Source organism: Dendrobates tinctorius, unplaced genomic scaffold, assembly GCF_039654945.1.
Source record: "Dendrobates tinctorius isolate UK_male_01 unplaced genomic scaffold, ASM3965494v1 ptg000177l, whole genome shotgun sequence".
Classification (NCBI taxonomy): Eukaryota; Metazoa; Chordata; class Amphibia; order Anura; family Dendrobatidae; genus Dendrobates; species Dendrobates tinctorius.
Window position 1 is genome coordinate 11,291,167 of NW_027361844.1, and position 25,370 is coordinate 11,316,536.

At 44.9% G+C, this 25,370-nt stretch overlaps 1 protein-coding gene across 1 annotated transcript in view; it reads right to left on the reverse strand.

The window, feature by feature from the left end:
* Positions 1–25,370, reverse strand: part of EHHADH (enoyl-CoA hydratase and 3-hydroxyacyl CoA dehydrogenase) — a 106,497-nt gene that overhangs the window by 21,775 nt on the left and 59,352 nt on the right. The window contains exon 6 of the mRNA XM_073551546.1: positions 3,850–4,191. Coding sequence (XP_073407647.1) covers positions 3,850–4,191 — 342 coding nt within the window. The remainder of the gene's footprint in view (positions 1–3,849; positions 4,192–25,370) is intronic.

Here is a 25,370-nt window from a genome sequence, read left to right on the forward strand (position 1 = left end):
TGCACCGTAGATTTTATTATTACCCTTTTGAGGTACTTTTTCATGTTTTTTTTTTTTTTTCTTCATTTTTCAGGAAGCAAAGCAACAGCAATTTAGGTGTAATTTTTTAGCTACTGTATTTTTTATTTTTTTTTAAATGGTAGGAATAAAAAAGGATGCTTGTTTTATAGACTCATAGAATTGTAGAGTTGGAAAGGACCTCCTGGGCCATCTGGTCCCACCCCCTGCTCAAAGCAGGATTCACTAAATCATCCCAGAGAGATGTCTGTCCAGCCTCTGTTTGAAGACTTCTACTGAAGGAGAACTCACCACCTCTCGTGGCCGCCTGTTCCACTCATTGATCACCCTAACTGGCAAAGAGTTTTTTCTAATATCTAATCTGTGTTTTCTCCTATTCAGTTTCATCCCATTGCTTCTAGTCTTTCCTTGTGCAAATGAGAATAAAGATGATCCTTATAGTTCATGTTGCTACAGACATGGCTATACCAAACATGTAATATATTTGTATTTTATTAATGTTTTTAAATAAGACTTCACTGTCAATATTGGTGAGCTTATTTTTTGTAAGATAAACTGTAGTTTTTATTGGTTTCATTTTGGAGTTCATTTAACTTTTTGATCACTTGGTTTCTTTTTTGGTTTTTTTAACAAGGTGGTAAAAATCCTCGGCCATTGTGGCTTAATTTATCACTAAATTTTTACAGCCTTTACCAATGGGATGAATAAAATGTTAGCTTTATTCTTTGGGATTTTATGAATGTGGCAATACCAAGTTTACATTTTTTCCACTTTACCAAACAATAAAAGACTTTGAATTCTGTCCCACGATGAGACATAATCAGACTAGTGCGATTGCAGATATAATACAATGCTATACAAAAATTTTGCAGTATATCATACCTGTCATTGACATGCATTCTATTAGACCCTGCTGTTGGCTGGGCCCAGTAGGTTTCCGTACTAGATATCCCCAAGAGCCACTGCTAGACTTCAGGTTAACAAATATCGGCACTCTCAAACACTCCGCAAAGAAGGGGCGGGTGATAAAATGAGACAGATGCTACTGCGCATGCGAAGCCGGCACCATTTGCTGTAGTTACATTTTTTTTAAAGACCACAATATGATCTGTACAAGCGTAGTATTTAAAATAGGAGGCAGGCCACTGAAGGTTCACTGACCTATCATTTAAGCCCATAAGAGTGAATATGAGAATAGAGCACCAAAAAACCCTGCCCACAGGCCTCCTTGAAGCACCAGAATCTCATTAACTGAAAACTACAAATACAGATTAAGCAACAACCAGAAGGTGGATTTCATCATCCAGGTATCATTTTAATCAGTTTAATAGTGCCAACCTGACAATGCCTGTAGTATACTTAGCAAAATCTGGATGGCGGGTTTGCTTTAACTATGGCATCTAGGGGTTCAATGTCCGCAATTGATCTTGGCCATTGTAGCAGAGTCCCATTTGTAATACACAGCTGAAATCTTATGCAGGCACAGCTCCTGCATAACAAAAGTGGCAAAATAGTCAATTTTATAAATCAAAATGAATCATTAATTCTGGAAAACATCTGTGTAGCCCAGGCCTTATTCTGACTTAACAAGCAGCAGAAAGGATAAAGTGTTGTACGGCTCAGTCGAGAACTACATGGCAAAACCGCACAAGTTTTCTTGTGAATGTGAAAAGTAAAATGAATAATACGATTGTCATGTGATTCTCCTTTGATGTAAATCCACAGCAGTTCATGGTAAACATGTGGTTTTGCCATGCGGCACTTTGTCACCCCACGGCCACTACGTGAGAACTCAAAGCTATGAGTAGGGATGAGCTTTCCGATATTGAAATATCGGCCCGATATTTGCGATATCGGAATTCTGATTTCCGATTCCGATATTTTTTCCACATTGGAAATCGGAAATCCCATAATCCATCAGTCTCTGAGCGCTCCGTGGAGCCAATCAGGAGCTGAAGAATTGCTGACAATATTGTGTAACTCCCCTAAGCTTGGTAGGAGGCGTCCATGATTTTTCGAACAGTGCCAATACTTTTGTCCACCCTCTTTTTTATGTTTGGTGTGGAATTATATCCAATTTGGCTTTAGGACAATTCTTTTTGTGTTTTTTCATTTAAGACAAATTAAATGAAGATAATAATACCAAAGAATTTGTGTTTGCAATCATTTTCAGGAAGAAACTGAGTATTATCTGACAGAATTGCAGGGGTGTCAATACTTTTGGCCACAACTGTATATGTTTCGGGTCTGTTGCAGAATAAATTTGAAGCCAATTATTAAGAGTTATCTTCAATGTAAAGAACAACAAAGAGTCCTGGGAGTGATGACATGAACCCCACATAGCCCTGATCTCAACTGGGTTACATAAAGAGAAGGATTTGCACAAGCGATATCCACAGAAGATTTGTGGTTAGTTTTCTAAGACATTTGGAACAACCTTCCTGTAGGGTTCCTTCAAAAACTGTGCAAGCAAGTGGACCTACAAGAATTGAAGCTGCTCTGAAGACAAACAGCAGTCACACCACTATTTGATTTTTCTTTAGTTCATTCATGTCACATTTTGTCAATTGGTAAAACAAATTGACACTTCTAGTTTTTAAAAAATTGGTACTTTTCATAATTATATCCACCCCTGCTTAAAGGAAACCTGCTGTATCAAAAAACACTATTAACAAGCAGATATGGGGTCAATCTGCAGGTCAATAGCGTTCTGAAGCCGTGCGCCTGCAGCACTGAGAGTCTTGTTGCCGGACAGAAATTAACCTTATTCTTCCCACCAGCCTCCAGCTTTCAGTCATAGAGGCACGGTTGGCGTGGGTTCCGTTATCGCTCAGTGAATAGTGAGCGATGGCTGGGACATTGTCCTGGCACTGACTGACAGCCAGCTCAGCAATGCATCAGTACACTGCCAACTGTCTGACAGTGCCAAAGCGTGGTTACAGCTGCCGCTCACTATTCACTGAGCGATAACAGAACCCACGCCAGCCGCGCCTCTATGACTGAAAGCCTGAGGCTGCCAGACTTTCAATTCAGCGGCCGCATGGCTTCACCTGTTGATAAACCCCATGTCTGAAGTTTAAGAGGTTTTCGGGACAGGACAGGTTCCCTTTAAAACCTTAGCACTAGAGTTGAGCGACTTTGGTCGGATCGGGTTTCGTGAAACCCGAATGAAACAGAATTTGAGTCGGATGAAACTGGTCCGACTAGGGCAAAAAAAAAAAGTCGGAGTTTCGTCCGAAACCCGACCCCAATGCAAGTCAATGGGAAATAGAAGTCGGCATTGAGCGGATGACATTCATCCACTCAATGCTGACTTTTATTCCCCATTGACTTGCATTGGGGTCGGGTTTCGGACAAAACTCCGACTTTTTTTTGCCCTAGTCGGACCAGTTTCATCCGACTCAAATCTTGTTTCATTCGGGTTTCACAAAACCCGATCCGACCAAAGTCGCTCAACTCTACTTAGCACCAGACTGTATTTAGGCCAAATGAGGAATCAACCTGTAACACAGATGCTTATGTAGTTTCAGTCTAAAATGGTTATAATTATATTCATGTAAAAGGAAAATATTTTCAATTTAGCTGACCATTTCTACGCCACTGTAGTCATACTATTGCACATACTTTTTATAGAGGCCCTATTGTAAATGCAGTATGCCCAGGTTATAAGGACTGCCATACACAATAAATTCCTACTATCTTCTATGAAGTATTGCAGTAAGGGTTAATTTAACATTTAATACATTGACTACTAGTTGTGAAATCTACTGGATTAGTCAAGGTCAATAAGAGCACAAAATAGATGTAAAACACTGAGTGACTCTAACATACCTATAACAGCAGCAGTGCGAACAGGCATTGGGGCAACGGTGTCCCATCTACCACCTGAGGGATGAGTCCACTTCCCAACGTTTCTCTCTGAGAAGAAGGCATATTGCTGTGCTTGAGGTTGACCAGTAGCCCAGAGAGACAAGAACAGTTGTTTCTCTTTCTTTATACCATGTTGGTATGGTTTCTGGACAGAGGCTCTTACAGCCTCAATACAGGCTATAGGAGCTTGGGCGCCACGATACTGCTTCTTAGCTTTATCCACAGAGGTGTCCAAGAAACTCTCCATGTTGGGATTGGATGGTACATGTTTAGTGCTGAGTCTCCGCTTGCCCAAGTCAGTTCCTAAAATAAAGAAAACAAATATACATGACTTAATTTTTTCTTTAAGGTGCTAACAGCAACAGCTGCAGGTATGGTGGAGGGACAACAAATAGCGCTATGTGAATGAGTGTCTATAATGTACTGCATGATCTCTCTATATTTTGGTTTAATTAGATTTCTCCTGTAACCTTCTACATTGAGATGATGCAAATAATGGTTACTGTATGTCCCAACTAAAATAGTTCATTGCCTCAAAATCTTTGAGTGATGAACGATTCTGTTGAAAGTGCCAATCTGCAACAGGTTTTCCAAAACAAGTATATATAAAGATAGCTATGCAACTAGCAATCGAACAATGCAAATATAGAGTTGGAAAATGCTGCCGATACCTGGGTCGTAGAGCTGCTCAGGCAAGAAACCTGTGGAGTTTGGTGTATTGCACACACACAGCATTACATCCACTACATGTAAAGGTAACTAATTACCATGCAATTAGCGCTCCTGATGCGCATGCATCAGCGTGCATACCATGCGAGGTACCTCTGATTTTTGCTATCAGATATGCCTTATGTTTTAATCTGATTTTGATTTTATTGTCGCTCATTGGCTACTTGCACTTTAAATGGCTGGGCTGTTTGCCCCCTTATCATCCCTAACAAAGCATTTGTGATACGCGTGTCAGCGGGTTTGGCAGAGGAGTATTACTGATTTTTATATTTTGTTATTGCTTATCATGTGTGTCTGTAGGCTATATTATTTATAAGCTTCTCTATGTCCATTTGCGTGTGGTCAAAGATATCAAGTGATCATTTGTATACTATATACATTACTTATTCAAGATCTCACTCTGTAATTGAGGATGCTTTTACTTTATTGCGGTCCCTACAGTCACTCATCCACCAATTTGTCTGTGTGTCTGTAATTTTGGATTTTAGGAGATGTTTTCCCAAAAATTTTTTGTATGAAATAAGGTTCATTAACTCTTAACTTTTGTTAAGTGTTCTAGCACTGGCACATTTTCTTCATAGACACACACACACACACACACAGTGAAGGAAATAATTATTCGATCCGTTGCTGATTTTGTAGGTTTGCCCACTGACAAAGAAATGAACAGTCTATAATTTTAAGGGTAGGTTAATTTTAACATTGAGAGATAGAATATCAAAAATAAAATCCAGAAAAATCACATTGTATAAATTATATAAATTTATTTGCATTTTGCTGTGAGAAATAAGTATTTGATCCTTCTGGCAAACAAGACTTAATACTTGGTGGCAAAACCCTTGTTGGCAAGCACAGCAGTCAGACGTTTTTGTAGTTGATGATGAGATTTGTGCACGTCAGGAGGAATTTTGGTCCACTCCTCTGCAGATCATCTCTAAATCACTAAGATTTTGAGGCTGTCACTTGGCAACTCGGAGCTTCATCTCCCGCCATAAGTTTTCTATGGGATTAAAGTCTGGAGACTGGCTAGGCCACTCCAAGACCTTAATGTGCTTCTTTTGAGCCACTCCTTTTGTTGCCTTGGCTGTATGTTTTGGGTCATTGTCTTGCTGGAAGACCCAGCCACAACCCATTATTAATTTCCTGGCGGAGGGAAGGAGGTTGTCACTCAGGATTTTACGGTACATGGCTCCATCCATTCTTCCATTGATACGGTGAAGTAGTCCTGTCCTGGTTTATATGGTTGTCTAGCTTGGTGGCTATGATGCCTGACAGGAGTTTCCATGTTGTTGTAAGGCAGGTTATTGGGCGGTATTTGGATGGAACTGTTCCTTTGTGAGAAACCTTCATGATCGGCACTGTTCTACCTTCTGTTAGCCAATCTGGGTGGCGGCCTGCTTCTAGCAGTTGGTTCGTCAGCTTTGCCATGCTTTTATGTACAGCTGTTAATTTCTTTAGCTAGTAGGTGTGGATCATGTCAGGACCAAGTATATATATATATATATATATATATATATATATATATATATATATATATATATATATATATATATATATATATATACACACACACACACACACACATTATACTATACACACACACTACTCAAAAAAATAAAGGGGGCATTAAGGTACCACATCCTAGATGTCATCGAATTAAACATTCCATTGCAAATTTTTATTCATTACATAGTGGAGTACATTGTGAACAATAAAAGATAAAAATGATCAATGTAAAGCAAAATTAATATCCCATAGAGGTCTGAATTTGGAATGATACTCAAAAATCGAAGTTGAAAATCAAATTACAGGCTGATCCAACTTCAATTGAAATGCCTCAAGACAAGGAAATGATGCTCAGTAATGTGTGGCCTCCATGTGCCTATATGACCTCCCTACAATGCCTGGGCATGGTCCTGATGAGGCGTCGGATGTTCTCCTGAGGGATCTTCTTGCAGACCTGGAATAAAGCATCAGTCAACTCCTGGACAGTTTTTGGTGCAACATGGCGTAGGTGGATGGAAAGAGACTTGATGTCCCAGATGTGTGCGATTGGATACAGGTCTGGGAATGGGCAGGCCAATCCATAGCATCAACGCCTTCATCATGCAGGAACTACTGACACACTTCAGCCACATGAGGCCTCGCATTGTCATGCACCAGAAGGAACCCAGGGCCCAGTGCACGTGCCGATGGTCTCACAATGGGTCTGAGGATCTCATCCCGGTACCTAATGGCAGTCAGGGTACCTCTGGATAGAACATGGAGGGCTGTATGGCCCTCCAAAGAAATAGCTCCCCACACCATTACTAACCCACTGCTAAACCGGTCATGCTGGAGGATGATGCAGGTAGCTAAACTCTCTGTAAGATCTTTCCACGGGTGTTTATTGAGCTTTAGATCCAGACTCATTGCTGGAAACTTCAGAACTCTTCATCACTTTGTTTCCATCCATTTCTGGGTGCTTCTTCAAATTGTTTGGGGTCAATGTTCTGTTGGAAGACCCATGACCTACGATGCAAACCCAGCTTCTGATACTGGGCACTACATTGCAACCCAAGATGCGTGTATACGAGGTGTATGGAGCGGAGCCGTGCGTGTGTGTACGAGGTGTACGGAGCTGAGCCGTGCGTGTGTACGAGATGTACGGAGCGGAGCCGTGCGTGTGTACGAGGTGCACGGAGCGGAGCCGCACGAGTACGAGGTGCACGGAGCGGAGCCGCACGAGTACGAGGTGCACGGAGCGGAGCCGCACGAGTACGAGGTGCACGGAGCGGAGCCGCACGAGTACGAGGTGCACGGAGCGGAGCCGCACGAGTACGAGGTGCACGGAGCGGAGCCGCACGAGTACGAGGTGCACGGAGCGGAGCCGCACGAGTACGAGGTGCACAGAGCGGAGCCGCACGAGTACGAGGTGCACAGAGCGGAGCCGCACGAGGTGCACAGAGCGGAGCCGCACGTGTACGGAGCAGAGATGTGGGCGAGGTGTAAGGAGCATAGCCGCACGTGTACGAGGTGTACGGAGCAGAGTCGCACATGTGTGAGTTGTACGGAGCGGCGTGTGTGCGAGGTGTACGGAGCGGAACTGTGAGTGTACAAGGTGTATGGAGCAAAGCCGCATGTGTACAAGGTTTACGGAGTGGAGCCATTTATGTACAAGGTTTACAGAGCGTGGCCACGTGTGTACAAGGTGTACGGAGCAGAGCCGCATGTGTACGAGGTTTACGGAGTGGAGCCATGTGTGTACTGAGTGGAGCAGTGTGTGTGCGAGGTGTACAGAGCGGAGCTGTGTGTGTGCAAGGCATAAAAAGCAGAACCGTGTGTTTATGATGTGTGCAGAGCCATACGTGTACAAGGTGTATGGTGAGGAGCATTCATACCTCCCAGCGGGACAGTCCCGATTTTGAGAGAGATTCTGTCCCACCTAGGAGTTTACTTTTCCCGCGGACACAGGAGTACACGGCGGACCCCCGCTGAGTACTTTAAAATTTGCACGTGACGTTCTACCGGAAGTGATGTGCTAGAAGCTGAACGGAAATTAGGTAATTTTGGGAGGAGATTGTGACGGAACCATGGAGGCACTTCAGGGAATGTTTCAGATCCATCACCGTGTCCTCCTCCAACAGCGCGGACAGCAGGATCGCCTTGGACTCGGGGTTGCCGGCCATGTAAGCGGATCATGATATGTCCTGCATCGGGAGGCTCAGGTGGGCACTACAGTCGGAGCCGGGCTGCTATAGTATCTTTATAAAATCTTTCTCTCTCTGTTTCTTTATCTCTCTAATCTTTCTTTCTCTCTCTTGGTTCTTTCTCTCTCTCTCTGTTTCTTTCCTTCATTTTCCTTCCTTTCTTTCTCGTCTTTCTTTCCCCTCTTTCTTTCTCTCTTTGTTCTTTCTTTCTCTCTGTTTTTTTTTCTCTCTGCTCTTTCTTTTCCTCAGTACCAGTCAGTGTGCCCACAGTACCAGTAGAATAAGAGGGGTAAGAAACTAGGTGGCACTGGTCATATTGAGCTTCTCATACTTTTTACCGGTGTATAATCATATGCCCTGCGCACCCCCATAAAGTGGGCCAGCCCCAGACAAGAGAGTACAAACAAATCACTATTACTATCAGTCCAAGTGGACAATTATATACGTAAAGTTAATGATGTCACTGTGCCAAGCAGTGCAGAGGATCAGAATACACGGAGGAGACCAGAGCAGCGGGGTTTGAGGAGAAGAATTATATGGGGCCCATTATACTCTATGAAGTAATATATGGTGCCCATTATGCTGTATGAAGTAATATATGGGGACCATTATACTGTATGTAGTAATATATGGTGCCCATTATACTGTATGCAGTAATATATAGTGCCCATTATACTGTATGAAGTAATATATTGGGCCCATTATACTGTAGGCAGTAATATATGGTGCCCATGATGCTGTATGAATATATAGTGCCCATTATACTGTACGAAGTAATATATGGTGCCCATTATACTGTATGAAGTAATATATGGGGCCCAATATGCTGTATGAAGTAATGTATGCATTATACTGTATGGAGCATTATAATGGGGCCCATTATAATGTACGAATTAATATATGGGGCCCATTATACTGTATGGAGCACTGTGGGGCCCATTATACTGTACGAAGTAATATATGGGGCCCATTATACTGTATAGAGCATTATATGGGGCCCATTATACTGTACGAAGTAATATATGGGGCCCATTATGCTGTATGGAGCATTATATGGGGCCCATTATACTGTACAAAGTAATATATGGGGCACATAATACTGTATGGAGCATTATGTGGGGATAGGGGATGACTTTGTTTGTTGTGGATCTGACCGCTGAGACCCCCATGATCCTGGGAAACATAGCTTTGAAGAGCACCATGTAAATGGAGCTGTGGTCAGTCATACGCACTGTGGTGCCATTCACATGTGGCTCTTCAAATAACTCCTTAAAGAGAGTGATGAGGGGACAACAAAGTATAGCAAAAATTCACTGATCGGGGTGAGGGGTGTTATAGTTTGCGGGCTGGTTGGATTTGTGTGGAAGGGCTGCTTTTTTGTCCCAGTCTGGCCCTGTGCCAGGCCTACATTGCCATTAATGACCCTTGTCTGGATACTTCTGTGTTGTTCTTCTATGTGCGTGCGATGCCACTGACATCCTTGTGTTTGGACACCTTTTTATTTCTATTTAGCTAAATCAAAATTTCCACTACTGTACTCAGTTTTACAGGATAGATATGAGAATTTACTGTGTGTGTGTGTGGGGGGGGGGGGGCGTCATTTTGCTGTTCGCCTCAGGCAGCAGAGAGGCTAAGTTCACCCCTGAGTGGTCCCCAACCTTTTTTGCACCAGGGATCAGCATCAAGGAAGACCAATTTTCCATGGCCGAGCAGGGTGGGGGTGGGACAGTGGCGGGACTTTGGTCATATGAAGGCGGGGTATATATAGTACGATGGGCCCCACACCTGTAATCCCCCATATTTAGTATGATGGCCCCACACTTGTAATCCTCCATATACAGTATGATGGCCCACACATATACCCAGTACTGTATATAGCTTTGCTCAGGGATACTCACCTACACAATATACATCTCTGGTTACAGTATATAGCTCTGTTCACAGTATATAGCTCAGGACGGGGATGCTCACCTATACAGCCATGGTTACAGTTTATTGCATAGCTCAGGGATGTTCACCTACACAATATACATCTCTTGTTACAGTATATCGCTCTGTTCACAGTATATAGCTCAGGACGAGGATGCTCACCTGCACAGCTCTGGTTACAGTATATACGGTAGCTTAGGTCAGGGATGATCACCTACACAGCTCTGGTTACAGTATATAGCTCAAGTAGCTCAGGTCGGAAATGCGTGCATATATATATAAAGCATACAGCAGCTATCACAGGCGCACGAGTCCGTACTGACTGAGTGCGCTCTTGAATGCGTGCCTTCCACCTTCTAAGCCTGCCCCACGCTGCCCTGATGCACCAATCAGCGTCCAGCCAGTTGCAGCCTGGAAGCCAATGAAAGCACGGAGCTGCACAGCCAATGAGCGGCTGCAGCTCCCAGAGACTGCCACCCCCTGACACTCCCACTACATAGAGGACCTTACAAGTGCAAACTCGCACCCCGGCACACGGAAAATTAAAGGGACAAGCAGCCGCCGCAGATCACACAGTCAGTGCTTAGTGCTGGTCTGTGGCGCGGACCGGCAAAAAAAAAAAAAAAAAACAGTCCTGGTCTGCGGACCGTTGGTTGAGGACCCCTGTTCTAGAAAATGTAGTATTTCTCCCAGAAAATTATTACAATTACACTTGTTTTGTTATACAAATGTTCATTTGTGTTGTGTGTGTGTATTGGAACAACTAAAAAAGGAAAAAAGCCTAATTGGATATTATTTCATACAAAATCCCAAAAATGGTTTGGACAACATTGTTAGCATCTTCCCAAAATTGTGGGTTAACATCTTTGTTTCAAGCATGTGATGCTTGTTCAAACTCACCTGTGGCAAGTAACAGATGTGGGCAATATGAAAATCACACCTGAAACCAGATGAAAAGGGGAGAAGGGTTGACGTTTGCAGTGTGTGTGTGTGTGTGTGTGTGCCACACTAAGCATGGAGAGCAGAAAGAGAACTGTTTGAGGACTTGAGAACCAAAATTGTGGAAAAATATCAACAATCTCAAGGTTTCATGGCCATCTCCAGAGATCTTGATGTACCTTTGTACACACAGCGCAACATATTCAGAAAGTCTGCAATCCTTGCCACTGTAGCTAATCTCACTGGATGTGAACGGCAGAGGAAACTTGATGAAATGTTGCAATGCAGGATAGCTTATGGTGGATAAACAGCCACAATCAAGCTGTCCTGCAGGTCCAGGCTGCAATGCAGTCAAAGCAAAATATCCGTCGATATTTGAGTGAAATTAAACGCTATGACACGAAACCCCACTGCTGACACAGAGGCTTAAAGGGAACCTGTCACCTCCCCTAGGCGTTTTTAACTAAAAGAGCCACTGTCAGCAGCACTAAGGCTGCATTCTGTGAAGGTGGCTCTTCCGTTTCAGACCCCCAGTAATGCCGAAATATTAACTTTTATAAATAGGTCCTCATACCTGTATTGAGTCCCATAGGTATGGAGTCTCCAGGGGTGAACCTAGCCTCTCTGCTGCCTGAGGCGAACAGTAAAATGACTACCCCCCAACACACACACACAGTAAATTCTCATATCTATCCTGTAAAACTGAGTACAGTAGTGGACATTTTGATTTAGATAAATAGAAAAAAAAAGGTGTCCAAACACAAGGACATCAGCGGCATCACACGCACATAGAAGAACAACACAGAAGTATCCAGAACAAGTGTCATTAATGGCAATGGTATGCCAGGCACAGGGCCAGACTGGGGACAAAAAAAGCAGCCCTTCCACACAAATCCCACCAGCCCACAAACTATAATACTCCTCACCCTGATCAGTGAATTTTTGCTATACTTTGTTGTCCCCTCATCACTCTCTTTAAGGAGTTATTTGAAGAGCCACATGTGAATGGCACCACAGTGCGTATGACTGACCATAGCTCCATTTACATGGTGCTCTTCAAAGCTATGTTTCCCAGGATCATGGGGGTCCTAGCGGTCAGATCCACAACAAACAGAAAGTCATCCCCTATCCCCACATAATGCTCCATACAGTGTTATGTGCCCCATATATTACTTCGCACAGTATAATTGGCCCCATATAATGCTCCATACAGCATAATGGGCCCCATATATTACTTTGTACAGTATAATGGGCCCCATATAATGCTCCATACAGTATAATGGGCCCCATATATTACTTAATACAGGATAATGGGCCCCAAATAATGCTCCATACAGTATATTGGGCCCCATATATTACTTCATACAGCATATTGGGCCCCATATATTACTTCATACAGTATAATGGGCACCATATATTACTTCATACAGCATAATGGGCACCATATATTACTTCATACAGCATAATGGGCACCATATAATTCTTCTCCTCAAACCCCGCTGCTCTGGTCTCCTCCGTGTATTCTGATCCTCAGCAATGCTTGGCACAGTGACATCATTAACTTTACGTATATAATTGTCCACTTGGACTGATAGTAATAGTGATTTTTTTGTACTCTCTTGTCTGGGGCTGGCCCACTTTATGGGGGTGCGCAGGGCATATGATTATACACCAGTAAAAAGTATGAGAAGCTCAAAATGACCAGTGCCACCTAGTTTCTTACCCCTCTTATTCTACTGGTACTGTGGGCACACTGACTGGTACTGAGGAAAAGAAAGAACAGAGAGAGAAAAAAAACAGAGAGAGAGAGAGAGAGAGAGAGAGAGAAAAAACAGAGAGCGAGAGAGAGAGAGCGAGAGAGAGAAAAAAAACAGAGAGAGAGAAAAAAAAAAACAGAGAGAGAGAGAAAAAAAACAGAGAGAAAGAAAAAAAAACAGAGAGAGAGAGAGAAAAAGGAAAGAAGGAAAGCAGGAAAGAAACAAACAGAGATAAAGAAAGAACCAAGAGAGAGAAAAAAAGAAAGATTAGAGAGATAAACAGAGAGAGAAAGATTCTATAAAGATACTATAGCAGCCCAGCTCCCACTGTAGTGCCCACCTGAGCCTCCCGATGCAGGACAGATCATGATCCGCTTACATGGCCGGCAACCCCGAGTCCAAGGCGATCCTGCTGTCCGCGCTGTTGGAGGAGGACACGGTGATGGATCTGAAACATTCCCTGAAGTGCCTCCATGGTTCTGTCACAATTTCCTCCCGAAATTACCTAATTTCCGTTCAGCTTCTAGCACATCACTTCCGGTAGAACGTCACGTGCAAATTTTAAAGTACTCCGCGGGGGTCCGCCGTGTACTCCTGTGTCCGAGGGAAAAGTAAACTCCCAGGCGGGGCAGTGGTACAGAATCTCTCTCAAAATTGGGACTGTCCCGCTGGGAGGTATGAATGCTCCCCACCATACACCTTGTACACATCATAAACACACGGTTCCGCTTCTTATTCCTCGCACACACACAGCTCCACTCTGTACACCTCGTACACACACTGCTCCACTCAGTAAACCTCGTACACATGCGGCTCTGCTCCGTACACATTGTACACACGTTGCCACGCTCTGTAAACCTTGTACAGAAATGGCTCCACTCCGTAAACCTTGTACACAAATGGCTCCACTCCGTAAACCTTGTACACATGCGGCTTTCTCCATACACCTTGTACACTCGTAGTTCCGCTCCGTACACCTCGCATACATGCGGCTCCATACACCTCACACATGTGCGACTCTGCTCCGTACACGTGCGGCTTCGCTCCGTACATCTCGTACACACGCACGGCTCCGCTCCGTACACCTCGTACACACGCATGGCTCCGCTCCATACACACGTACGGCTCTGCTCCTTACACCTCGCGCACACACACGCCTCCGCTCCATACACCTCGTACACACGCGGCTCTGCTCCTTACACAGGGCCGGGCTGAGACCAAAAAGCAGCCCTGACACAAAAAAAAAAAAATTCACCAGCCCACATACAATGAATGTCCTCACCCAAATCGTAGAACACTGGCAGGTTGTGCCAACTTTTGCTTTAGCTCACACACTCGTATCACACAACTCACACAAGTAGCTCACACGTATCACACACACACCGCTCACACGTATCGCACACACACACAGCTCACATGTATCGCACACACACACAGCTCAGACGTATCGCACACACACACAGCTCAGACGTATCACACACACACAGTTCACACGTATCGCACACACACAGCTCACATGTACCACACAGATCACACACCCAGCTCACGCGTATCACACACAGCTCACACGCATCACACACCCAGCTTACACGTATCTCACACCCAGCTCACACGTATCACACACACACACACACAGCTCCCACGTATCACACACACACAGCTCACATGTACCACACAGATCACACACCCAGCTCACGCGTATCACACACAGCTCACACGCATCACACACCCAGCTTACACGTATCTCACACCCAGCTCACACGTATCACACACACACACGGCTCACACGTATCACACACACACACACAGCTCCCACGTATCACACACAGCTCACACACACAGCTCACACGTTTCACACACAGCTCACACACCCAGCTCACACGTATCACACACCCAGCTCACACACACACAAGTAGCTCACTAACGATGACAGACAGCAGTCCTGCATAAATCAAGGAATGATGCGCACAGGACCTGTGATGAGGTCACAGGAGGGGAGGAGTCATGGGTCACATGATCAGGGGGCCCTGACACCTTCCCTCCTGTGACCGCATCAATTCCAGCCTCTTGCATGACCGCAGCATCAGCATGCAGAGGCTAAATTGTAGGTGCTCTAGGTAGAGTAGTGCATAATGCCGCCCCCTGCTGCCTGCAGCTTGAGCAGCTGGTGCAAATCGCCTCATTATAGGTGCGGCCCTGGGACCACTGTTCTAGAACAATCTCAAGTGTACCAACACTTTCGGTCATGACTATGTATCTTATACATGAGTTTCACTTTTTGTATTGAAGAACAGAAATAAATTAACTTTTTGATGATATACTTTTGAGAGAAGCACCTGTATATATTGGGCCGAAGAAAGAGGGTTTACTATTGGTGGATATGAATCAGGTAGAAGAACTTGCTTTTATAGCATTTTACACATAGGAAAGTGTTACATAAGACTGATGAGTACAGACACGGTCAATGCATCTGAAAAGATTATTTTCCTAGTCTTTTTAACTTATTCCCTCTTTTCTCTGGTCTTTCAGTTGTTCTCTCCTTGCTGCAGGCTGTATAAGGCACTGGTGTAATACAAGCAACTAGGATGCTCCTTCACCCCTGAAGCAGGGAGGTGACAGATGGAAACATCTTTTTCATCTTCTACAATTTGGGGAAGCAGAAAAATGACAGCATCTCATAAAATGTTCAGCTGGGAAGGGAACGTACTTGGATGCTGGTAGTTGCTAAGCAGTTTATTTCCATCTCCTGTCCTGAGGAAAAATGAATGTTCCAAACAAGATGGTCTCAGTCCATTCCTCAAATGCTATCACCAGCTGCAAAGCGCTTTCGTTTCCTGTCCCCACTGGCAGAGAAGGAGACGTATACTTCTTACACATTCATTAGCGCATTTGGGAAATTCCTAAATAAGCTGTACTTAGATAAATGCTTAATCTGCTGCTTGTCTCATCAATGCCAGCTTTCTATGGCGTCTCTTAATATAACGAGCAATTAGGCTTCTCTAGAAACTTCCAGTCAAATAAGTATTTTTTATGCCAACGCCTTACATCAATTTAGGCTTCAGAAATATGGATTTTGCATGGGGTGGTGGCAGATTTGTAGTTTGTTTTTTTTTTTATTTCAGGGAGAAATGCTTGAGGATAAAAGTAGATAGAAGGTAATCTGAGCATAATAGGTTAACAAAACTCCCATAAACAAGGCGGCTAATAAGCTCATATGTCTGCTGATTGCATCATTTATGCGGCCTAAAAAATAATCACTGTTGGCAGCAAATCTCTAGTAGAATTGGGTGTGCTGCCAGCGCTACACGCAGTATGTGGCCAAACGATTGTGGACGCATTCAGTTTGTACTGGCCTGTATCAAACCTGAGGAAACTGACTTGTTAGACCATCAATTGGCACCCACAATGAAAAATCCTCAAGCTCTAGGGCTATATTCCCACCTGTGAAATTGTTGCATTTTTTACACAAGTGTCCACTCCAAAATATGGAATACTAAACTGTTTTGTGTTTCTCTTGCCGCTTTTTTTATGTGTATTATTGTCAGTGCAGAAATACTGTTTTTCCACACTTAAACAGTACCTATCATGCCACCAACTGGGGGAGAGAGAGAGGGAGAGGGAGAGGGAGAATTTTTTTTTTACCGTTCACCAGAAATGATTTCAGGGTTAAATTTCCGGCTGAGATCATTCCTCCGGGCCTGCGCAGTACAAAAATGTGGATCCTTCAGCCCAAAAAACGTTACAAGCTCCGTCCGGGCATGTCGGCGGATGCAAAAAAAATATCCGCAAAAAAAACGATCCGACGGATGGCCATCCGTCAAGATCCGCCAGTAATGCAAGTCAATGGGAAAAAAAACGGATCCGCCAAACAAAATGGTGGATCCGTTTTTTTAGGAAAACGGCGGATCTACACTGATGGAAAAAAACTGAAGTGTGAAACAGGCCTTACCAGAATGCTGCAAAGTGTCTCTAATGGTGGGCAAAAGGACCCAACGTTCTAGTAAAGAGCTGACTAGCGGCGTGCAGAGCAGGATCCAACAACTCTCCATTGGCCTCTCTCACTGTGAAAGTGCGCAGTCATGTTATCGCAAATCCCACATTTTGACATAAACCTAAAGGGTAACGGCTTAGAAAAGGAAGTGGCAGCGCTGTATCAGTTCAGGTAGTGAGATTTCGTGATGACACTAGAGATCTTGCAGTTTCACAATGAGGGGCCAACAGAGAGTTGCTGGCTCCTAGTCTGCGATCCCACTACCCAGGTGCAGCACGGTGGTGCATGGTTTAGCACTGTAATTTTAGCTGTAGCTCTTTTCAGAGGTACCAAAACCTGCACAGTACTGCAGTGGACATGAAATCACATCCGCTTTGCTTCAGGTGTTAAACAGTAATTTTGTGCACCAAAAAAAAAAGAAAATCCCAAAATGGAGCGTTTACACAATGTGAAAACATGGCCTTCATTTTTTTCCCCCCCACTTTTAGGTTAATAAAGCCTAATTACTGCGTAAAAGGTATGCATTGTATTTATATGCTTTCATCTTCAGATTCACACCATTTTTAAGAGCTTTGTTTGCCATCAGTAAAGGAGGGCAATCAAATGTTCTCATTTACTCAAAGCTAGAACGGAGGAAAAAAGATTTCCAAGTCCCGGGTCAAGCAACCACCTGGGTAGTCAATGGTTAGCTGACGTGCCGGCATCCCCAGAGCCTCTTAGTAGACCTGATGTGACATCAGGTCTACTGAGCATTGGGTCTACTAATCACAAGAGCTGCTGGGGATGCCAGCAGATAGGAGGTGGGCTACAAGGCTTTGGTGCATGGTAGTCCCACAGCCATAGACTAACCATGTGGCCACTGGATCAAGCTCCTACAAGTCTTTCTGCACACTCTACTCACAATCTAATATCTTGAAACTAATTGAAACAAAGTACACGATGATTAAGCTTCATTAGCCTAAACCAGGAAACCCTTTTAACAAATACAAACCAAATATAATCAAAACATTACAAACATTACCCGTGATAGTACATTCACATGTCTGATATTTCACGGACCGAGCAGTTGAAGGAAAATGTGCAAAGACATGTCCAATTTTTATCTTAGTCACAGAACAAAATCAGCAATGCAATTCCATGGGACCGTGAATTAAAAAAACAAACAAAAAAAAAAAAAACAAAAACAGAGAGCAAGATCAAATACCATATATGACGCCAGGGGCATAACGATCGCAGATGGTGCGAGCGTGACCGGGCCAGTATTGGAAGGTGTATAAAGAAAAACCTCCAAAAACACATTTTTAACACATAACACAGTGTTGGAAGGTGGCTTACCGAGACCAGCTGAAGTGTATTGCAGCGCAGGGACCCTTTGGCTCCCTGCGCTGCAATACATGTCACCAGCCAATCAGAGGCTGGCAGCTGACATCAGCATGTCAAGCATTGGCGTCGTATGGCAGTGACGTCATGTGTTACCATAGCAGGCATGTCGATGTCAGCTGTCAACCTCTGCACCGACTACAAAAGACACCACATGGCGCGTGAGCAGAGGAAGGAGAGTAGAAATTTTTGTTTTGTTTTAAATGCAGAGGCAGAACATTAAGGCTATGTGCCCACGTTAGCGTTTTAAAACACTCAGAAAACGGGACTCCTTACCAGAAAACGCGTGTTTTATTTCCGTGCGTTTTTGATGCGCTTTTTCCGCGCGTTTTCTGGGAACATTGCAAACAGCTAAAAACGCAGACCTATGCGGAAAAGAATGAACATGCTGCGTTTTTAGCCGCTAAGAGTTTTGAGCGGAAAAAACCCATCAATTGGCACAAAAATGCATTAAATTGAATGGTAAGCTTATTTTAAGCGTCTGATCCAGCACAAATGCTTCAAAAACGATTTAAAAAATGCAACGTGGGCACACAGTGTTATACCAGAAAGGGGCCCAGGATTATGGACATTTATACGAAGAAGGGGGACATATATACTATGAGGAGCCCAGGATGGGGGGCATTCATACCACGAAGAGGCCTAGGATTGCAGAGATATATGACAGGAAGGGGCCCAGGATGGATGGACATATACCAGAAAGGGACCCAGGATAGGGGACATTACTAAATACGGAAGGGGATGTGTTTATAGGTTATAGAATGCTACAAGGGTCAAACATCTGATCAACATGCAGGGTGCGCATCGGACTGTAGTGATGCCACTGTCTGACACCATTTCTGCTTCTTTTCATCGAGTCAGAAGAAAAGTGAATGATGAAAGAAACCTTAATTTAACAGTCATTTAGGCTGGTTTCACATTTGCGTTTTTTAGCGCTGGAAAAAAACGCACATGTGCGCATGCGTTTTTTCCCCTATATTTAACATGGGTGCGCATACCTGCGCGCTTGTAAGCGCATGTATGCGATTTTCATGCGCTGCGTTTTTTTGGGGTGTGCGTTTGTATTTTCCAGACGCAGCATGTTGCATTTTTTGGCCCTGCAAAAAAGCGCATGCGCACATATGCGCACGTTTTGCGCTAAAAATGGCCATTATAGCCTATGGATGCGCATATGTGCGCACTGGCATGCTCATGTATGCGTTTTTTTGCATATGCGTTTTTTTTTTAACCATGGAATTTAGGGGTTTGGGTTAGAGTTAGGGTTAGTTAAGGGGGTTTAGGGTTAGGGTCAGGGTTAGGGTTGGGGTTTGGGTCAGGGTTAGGGTTAAGTATGGTTTGGTTAAGGGTTAGGGTCAGGGTTAGGGTCAGGATTAGGGTTAAGTATGGTTTTGTTAAGGGTTAGGGTCAGGGTTAGGGTTAGGGTCAGGGTTAGGGTCAGGGTTAGGGTTAAGTATGGTTTGGTTAAGGGTTAGGGTCAGGGTTAGGGTTAGGGTCAGGGTTAGGGTTAAGTATGGTTTTGTTAAGGGTTAGGGTCAGGGTTAGGGTTAGGATTAAGTATGGTTTGGTTAAGGGTTAGGGTCAGGGTTAGGGTTAGGGTCAGGGTTAGGGTTAAGTATGGTTTTGTTAAGGGTCAGGGTTAGGGTCAGGGTTAGGGTTAGTTAGGGTTTAGGGTTTGGGTTAGGGTTAAGTATGATTTGGTTAAGGGTTAGGGTCAGGGTTAGGGTTAGGGTCAGGGTTAGGGTTAGTAAAGTCATGGTTTGGGTAGTGTGAGGGGCCACCTAAAAATGTTGGAAAAAAACGCAAACGCGGTAAAAACGCACTAAAAACGCATACAAATGCATAAAAACGCTGCGTTTTTTTCATGCATGCTCATAAAAATGCTTGAAAAAAACGCAGCAGTTGTATGCTTTTGTATGCGTTTTTTCAATGCGTTTTTTTGCGGGAAAAACGCGCTGCAAAAAAAAGCAAGTGTGAAACTAGCCTAAGTTACTGAATTCACCATTTACTACACAGCACACAACACTACACCTCTATACAATTAGAGGAGTGGGTAGGCTACGAGAGACTGAGCACGAGCCGTCTGGACGAACAGGCAATGGAAAATGCAGTCAAAGGATAGCTAAACATGTCTGACAAGAATACACAGAGGAATTCAGGGGTAGGGTAGAAAGCAAATATTTCCATGGAATTTAGATTTCAAATGTAAAGGTTATTAAAAACGTAATGGAAGAAAAACCACCATGGTTACTTACCGGTAGCCGGTTTTTCCGGAACCCATGACAGCACACCTGAGAGAGGGATCCGCCCCGCCAGGACCCTACTGAGACATAAGGGGCGGCACCTCTCCCCCGCTTCATTTGGTTTACAGAGCATTGAGAGGACTTCCCGGTTAGTTACATGTTTAATCCAACACCACATCACTCAAAAGCACCCTACTAATTGTGCACACCCATACGGTGAAAAAGGGGGGGGGGGATATACGGGTGCTGTCACGGGTCCTGGAAAAACCGACTACTGGTAAGTAACCATGGTGGTTTTCCCTTCACCCATGACAGCACACCTGAGAGATTGTTTGAGACTTCGAAACATCTTAGGGAGGGACCACCGCTTGCAGCACTCTTCTACCAAAAGGTTAAGTCAGCAGAGGAGGATAGATTTAATCTATAGTGCTTAAAGAAGGTTGAAGGTGAGGCCCAGGTAGCGGCCTTACAAATCTGTTCAATCGATACCTCTGTTTTTTCAGCCCAGGAGGTCGCCACGGCTCGGGTGAAATGAGCCTTGATGCCATCAGGAATTGGGATACCACTAGCTGAGTAGGCTACACTAATGGCCTCCCTAATCCATCTAGCAATAGTCCCTTTCGAAACCCCATAGCCTTTCCTGGCACCCTGAAAAGCTACGAATAGGGACTGGCACCTCCTCCAATGGCTAGTGATAGATATGTATTCTAATAGAGCTCTCTTAACATCCAAACTATGGAATTTTTCCTCCCCCCAATTTTTTGAATTCTCGCAGAAGGATGGGAGGACAATCTCCTGACCCCGATGGAAATCTGATGCTACCTTAGGCAGATAAGCGGGGTCTGTTCTTAACACCACCCTATCCTGAAAAACTTGTGTATAAGATGGATTTACCGAGAGAGCCTGTAAGTCGCTTATTCTGCGGGCCGACGTAAGGGCCACTAAAATGATCGTCTTTAGGGTCAGAAACTTTAGGGGTAGCTGGTGTAACGGCTCATACGGTTCCTTTGTAAGGGCCTCTAGCACTAGGTTTAAATCCCAGGGGGCTATTCTGGGTATTGGGATAGGCCTAGCTCTATGGCAGGATTTAATGAATCTGGCTACCCATCTATTTGATGCCAAGTTGCAGTTGTAGAGCGCCCCCAGTGCAGACACCTGAACTTTAAGCGTGTTCACAGCTAACCTCAGCTGCAACCCTGATTGTAAAAATTCCAAGATGGCACTAATCGGGGGGGGGGGTTCTTTTTCTAACGGCTTACCTAGGAACTTATTCCATGTTCTGCCGTAGATGTTAGTCGTCACCGGTTTCCTACTCTTTAGCAGGGTGGCCACCAACCCGGGGGAGAACCCTCTATCCATTAAAAGCGCCCTTTCAAATTCCACGCTGTCAGATGGAATCCTTTGACCTAAGCGTGGGGCCTTGAGCTAGTAGGTCCGGGATTTCTGGCAGAACCCATGGATCGGAGAGGGACATTCTTTGTAGTAGAGAAAACCAGGGCCTTTTCGGCCAAAATGGGGCTATTAGAATCACCCTGGCTTGATAGTTTCTGATCTTCTTGACAACTGTTAGGATCAGAGCCACTGGGGGGGAACGCATAAGCCAGCCTGAAGTTCCACTGAATGTGCAATGAGTCTACTGCCCATGGCTTTTCCCTCGGGTTTAGAAAGCAAAACCGGTGTTTGCCTATTGCGCTTGTTGGCAAAGAGGTCTATTACTGGTTTCCCCCAAAGCTGCGTTATTTTTTGAATAATGGTCCGAATTAGCGCCCATTCTCCTTGCCTCAGTGTAGTGCGGCTCACAAAATCTGCCTCTATGTTTTCTGCCCCTTTTATGTGCAAGGCTGTCAAGGAGTGTAGGTGTTGCTCTGCTCAGAATGTCGCTCGCCGCTTTCATTAGGGAGTGTGATCTTGTCCCTCCTTGGTGGTTGATGTACACCACTGTTACCTTGTTGTCCGACATGATGCGTACATTGCGACCCTTGAGTAGCGAAATGAAGTGACTTAGGGCCTTGTTCACTGCCCACAGTTCTCTTAGATTGGAAGATGCCCCCATTTCTTGAGGTGTCCTGGAGCCCTGGCCTACGAGGCCCATTAGGTGTGCCCCCCACCCCGAGGAGCTTGCATCTGTTAAAATCACATCTGTCGTCTGACTGTCCCAAGGTATTCCTGAGGTCAGATTTGTACCGTCCAGCTACCAGTTGAGAGAGTCTCTAGTTTTTAATGGAAAGCTCCAGCTTTCCTTCTAAACGCCCTCTTAGCGATCTTTGTGCCGATATCTCCCCCTGGAGTTGTCGGGTGTGAAACTGAGCCCACCTGACCGCCGGAATACAGGATGTTAGGGTACCTAGTAGGGACATCGCCTTTCTCAATGTCATACATGGTTGATTTAGGGCCGCTAAGGCCAGATTCTGTACCTTCTCTATTTTGGTCTCTGGGAACAGACACGCCTGCCATTCTGAATCTAGTATAAATCCCAGGAAGGTCTTTTTTTCGGGGTTGTAGTTTTAATTTTTTTAAATTGATTATCCACCCTAATTCTTGCAAGGTGTCGGTCACTCGGCTCAACTGTGCCGTGCAGTGGTCCTCTGAGCTGCCCACTATAAGGAAATCGTCCAAGTACGGTATTATGACCGTATCATTAATCCGTAGAAAGGCTATGACCTTGGTAAAAACCCTCGGGGCTATGGATATGCCAAATGGAAGAGCTTTGAATTGGAAATGCCTCAGTACGCCTTGGATATAAAGCGCTACCCTCAAGTATTTTTGGTAATCTGGATGGATAGGGATGTGATGATATGCATCCTTTAAATCGACTACGGCCATAAAACAATCTTGATGTAGTAGCTTTACGGCTGTAGCCACTGACTCCATCTTGAAGGTCTGGTTTCTTATCCACCGATTGAGCCGTCTGAGGTTTATAATGGTCCTGAATGATTGATCCGTTTTTTTTTTGTTTTTTTTTTTAATCAGCAAAAGGGGTGAATAGAACCCCCTTCCTTCCTGTGAGTTTGGGACTTCATAAAGTACCCGTTTGTCCATCAGGCTCAGGATTTCTGCTTCTAAGGCCAATTGTTCTTCGGTCACCTTCCTGATGGGTGTAATGACAACCATGTGGTTTGGCTGGCGAACAAAGAGGATTCTCAGGACTTCTCTTAAGATGCCCAGGATCCAGGTATTGGAGGAGATCTTTTCCCAAAAAAAGAGTGCCAATCTCCCCCCCCACTGGAATACTGGCGTCATTATGGCGATTTCTTTGACGTGGAGGTGCCTCCACCAAACATAAATCGCGACTCTTTTTTTCCTTTTATCCTCCCATCTTCTCCTGTCGGCCGGAGGACGCCCTCTATTGAATCTTCCCCTCCGAAAGGGCTGTCTTCTCTGATCCGCCGGGAACCTGGGGAAGCCTTTTTTCCTATCGCTTGCTTTCTCCAAGATATCGTCCAAGTTCTTGCCGAATAAGAATCGACCATCGCAGGGGAGAGAGCACAATTTAGCTTTAGACTGTAGGTCACCCGGGCAGCCCTTAAGCCATAACACGCGTCTGGCAGCATTTGATAGTCCCGCTGCCCTAGTTGTCAACCTCATAGAGTCCGCAGAGGTATCTGCCAAAAAAGCTGCTGCCCCGTGCAAGAGATACATATCTGCTAATATCTTCTCTCTTGGGACCTTTGATGCTAGCTTCTCTAACTGCTGCAGCCAGATCATGAGGGAGCGTGCCGTGCAGGTGCCCGCTATCGCCGGCTTTAGTCCTCCTGCTGTCGCTTCCCACGCGTGCCTCAAATACGAGTCCGCCTTTTTGTCCAGTGGGTCTCTAAGAACCTGGATACTGCTGCGTCTATTTTTGGGACTTTGTCCCATATCTCCGCATCCTTGTGCTCAAAGGGGTATCATCTCTTAGAGGTGGACGGAAGGGCCCCTGATTTTTCGGGTTTCCTCCACTCTCTCTCAATAAGCGCTAGGACCTTCTCGTTCACTGGAAAGGTCATTTTTTTCCTCTCTTGAAGCCCCCCAGACATGACATCCTCTAGGGTTTTAGCCGCTTTCTCTTCCTGTAGGCCAATTGTGGTTCTAATGGCCTTTAGGAGAGCATCCATGTCTTCTACAGGGAAACATGGCTTACCCCCTGTGGCACTGTCTGAAGAGTCTGAGGAGGATGCCAGTTCCGCATGAGATGAGGCATCTGAGGGAGAACTAGGGGGATTCTTCCTACTTTTCTTCCTTTTTTTCAATAGGGTCTTAATTGAACCCTCCATTTCTGACCTGAGGGCGGATATCAAATTAGCTGCGAAACTAGGCGCTTCCTCCACCATGGTCCGTTGAATGCAAGAGGTGCAGAGATCCTTCTGCCAGTCTCTTGCTAGGGGAGTTTTACATATAGCACAGTTCCTATTATTCTTCTTGCTTCCTGCTTTTTTGGGCCTTTCATACAGTGTAAAGCATACAACAGAGAATCCCTATTAACATAAATGCTAGCATTCACGGAGATCACTCACTACCCGTAATCAAGGGTACCGGACTCGGATGCTGTACTCTCTGGACCTTGAGGATTCTCCCGATCTGTGGCTGGGGTGGCTGCTGCTTGAGCGGCTTCCATGTTTGCCTGAGGGTTGTGAGGGAGGCAGAGACAGCGATCTCTCCTGCTCCGACTCCATTTTCCACCGTCTTCCCCCACTGCTGGTCCTTGATTATATGCAGCCTCTGCCGGTGGTGTCTCCTCCCCTCCCCCCTGAGACCGCCGGCCGACCGCGTCAGAAAAGCCAGCCGCCGTCGCACCTGGCGCCATGACACCGTCGCCCTGTGCTGACGTCAGCCGGCGCACCCACAATCC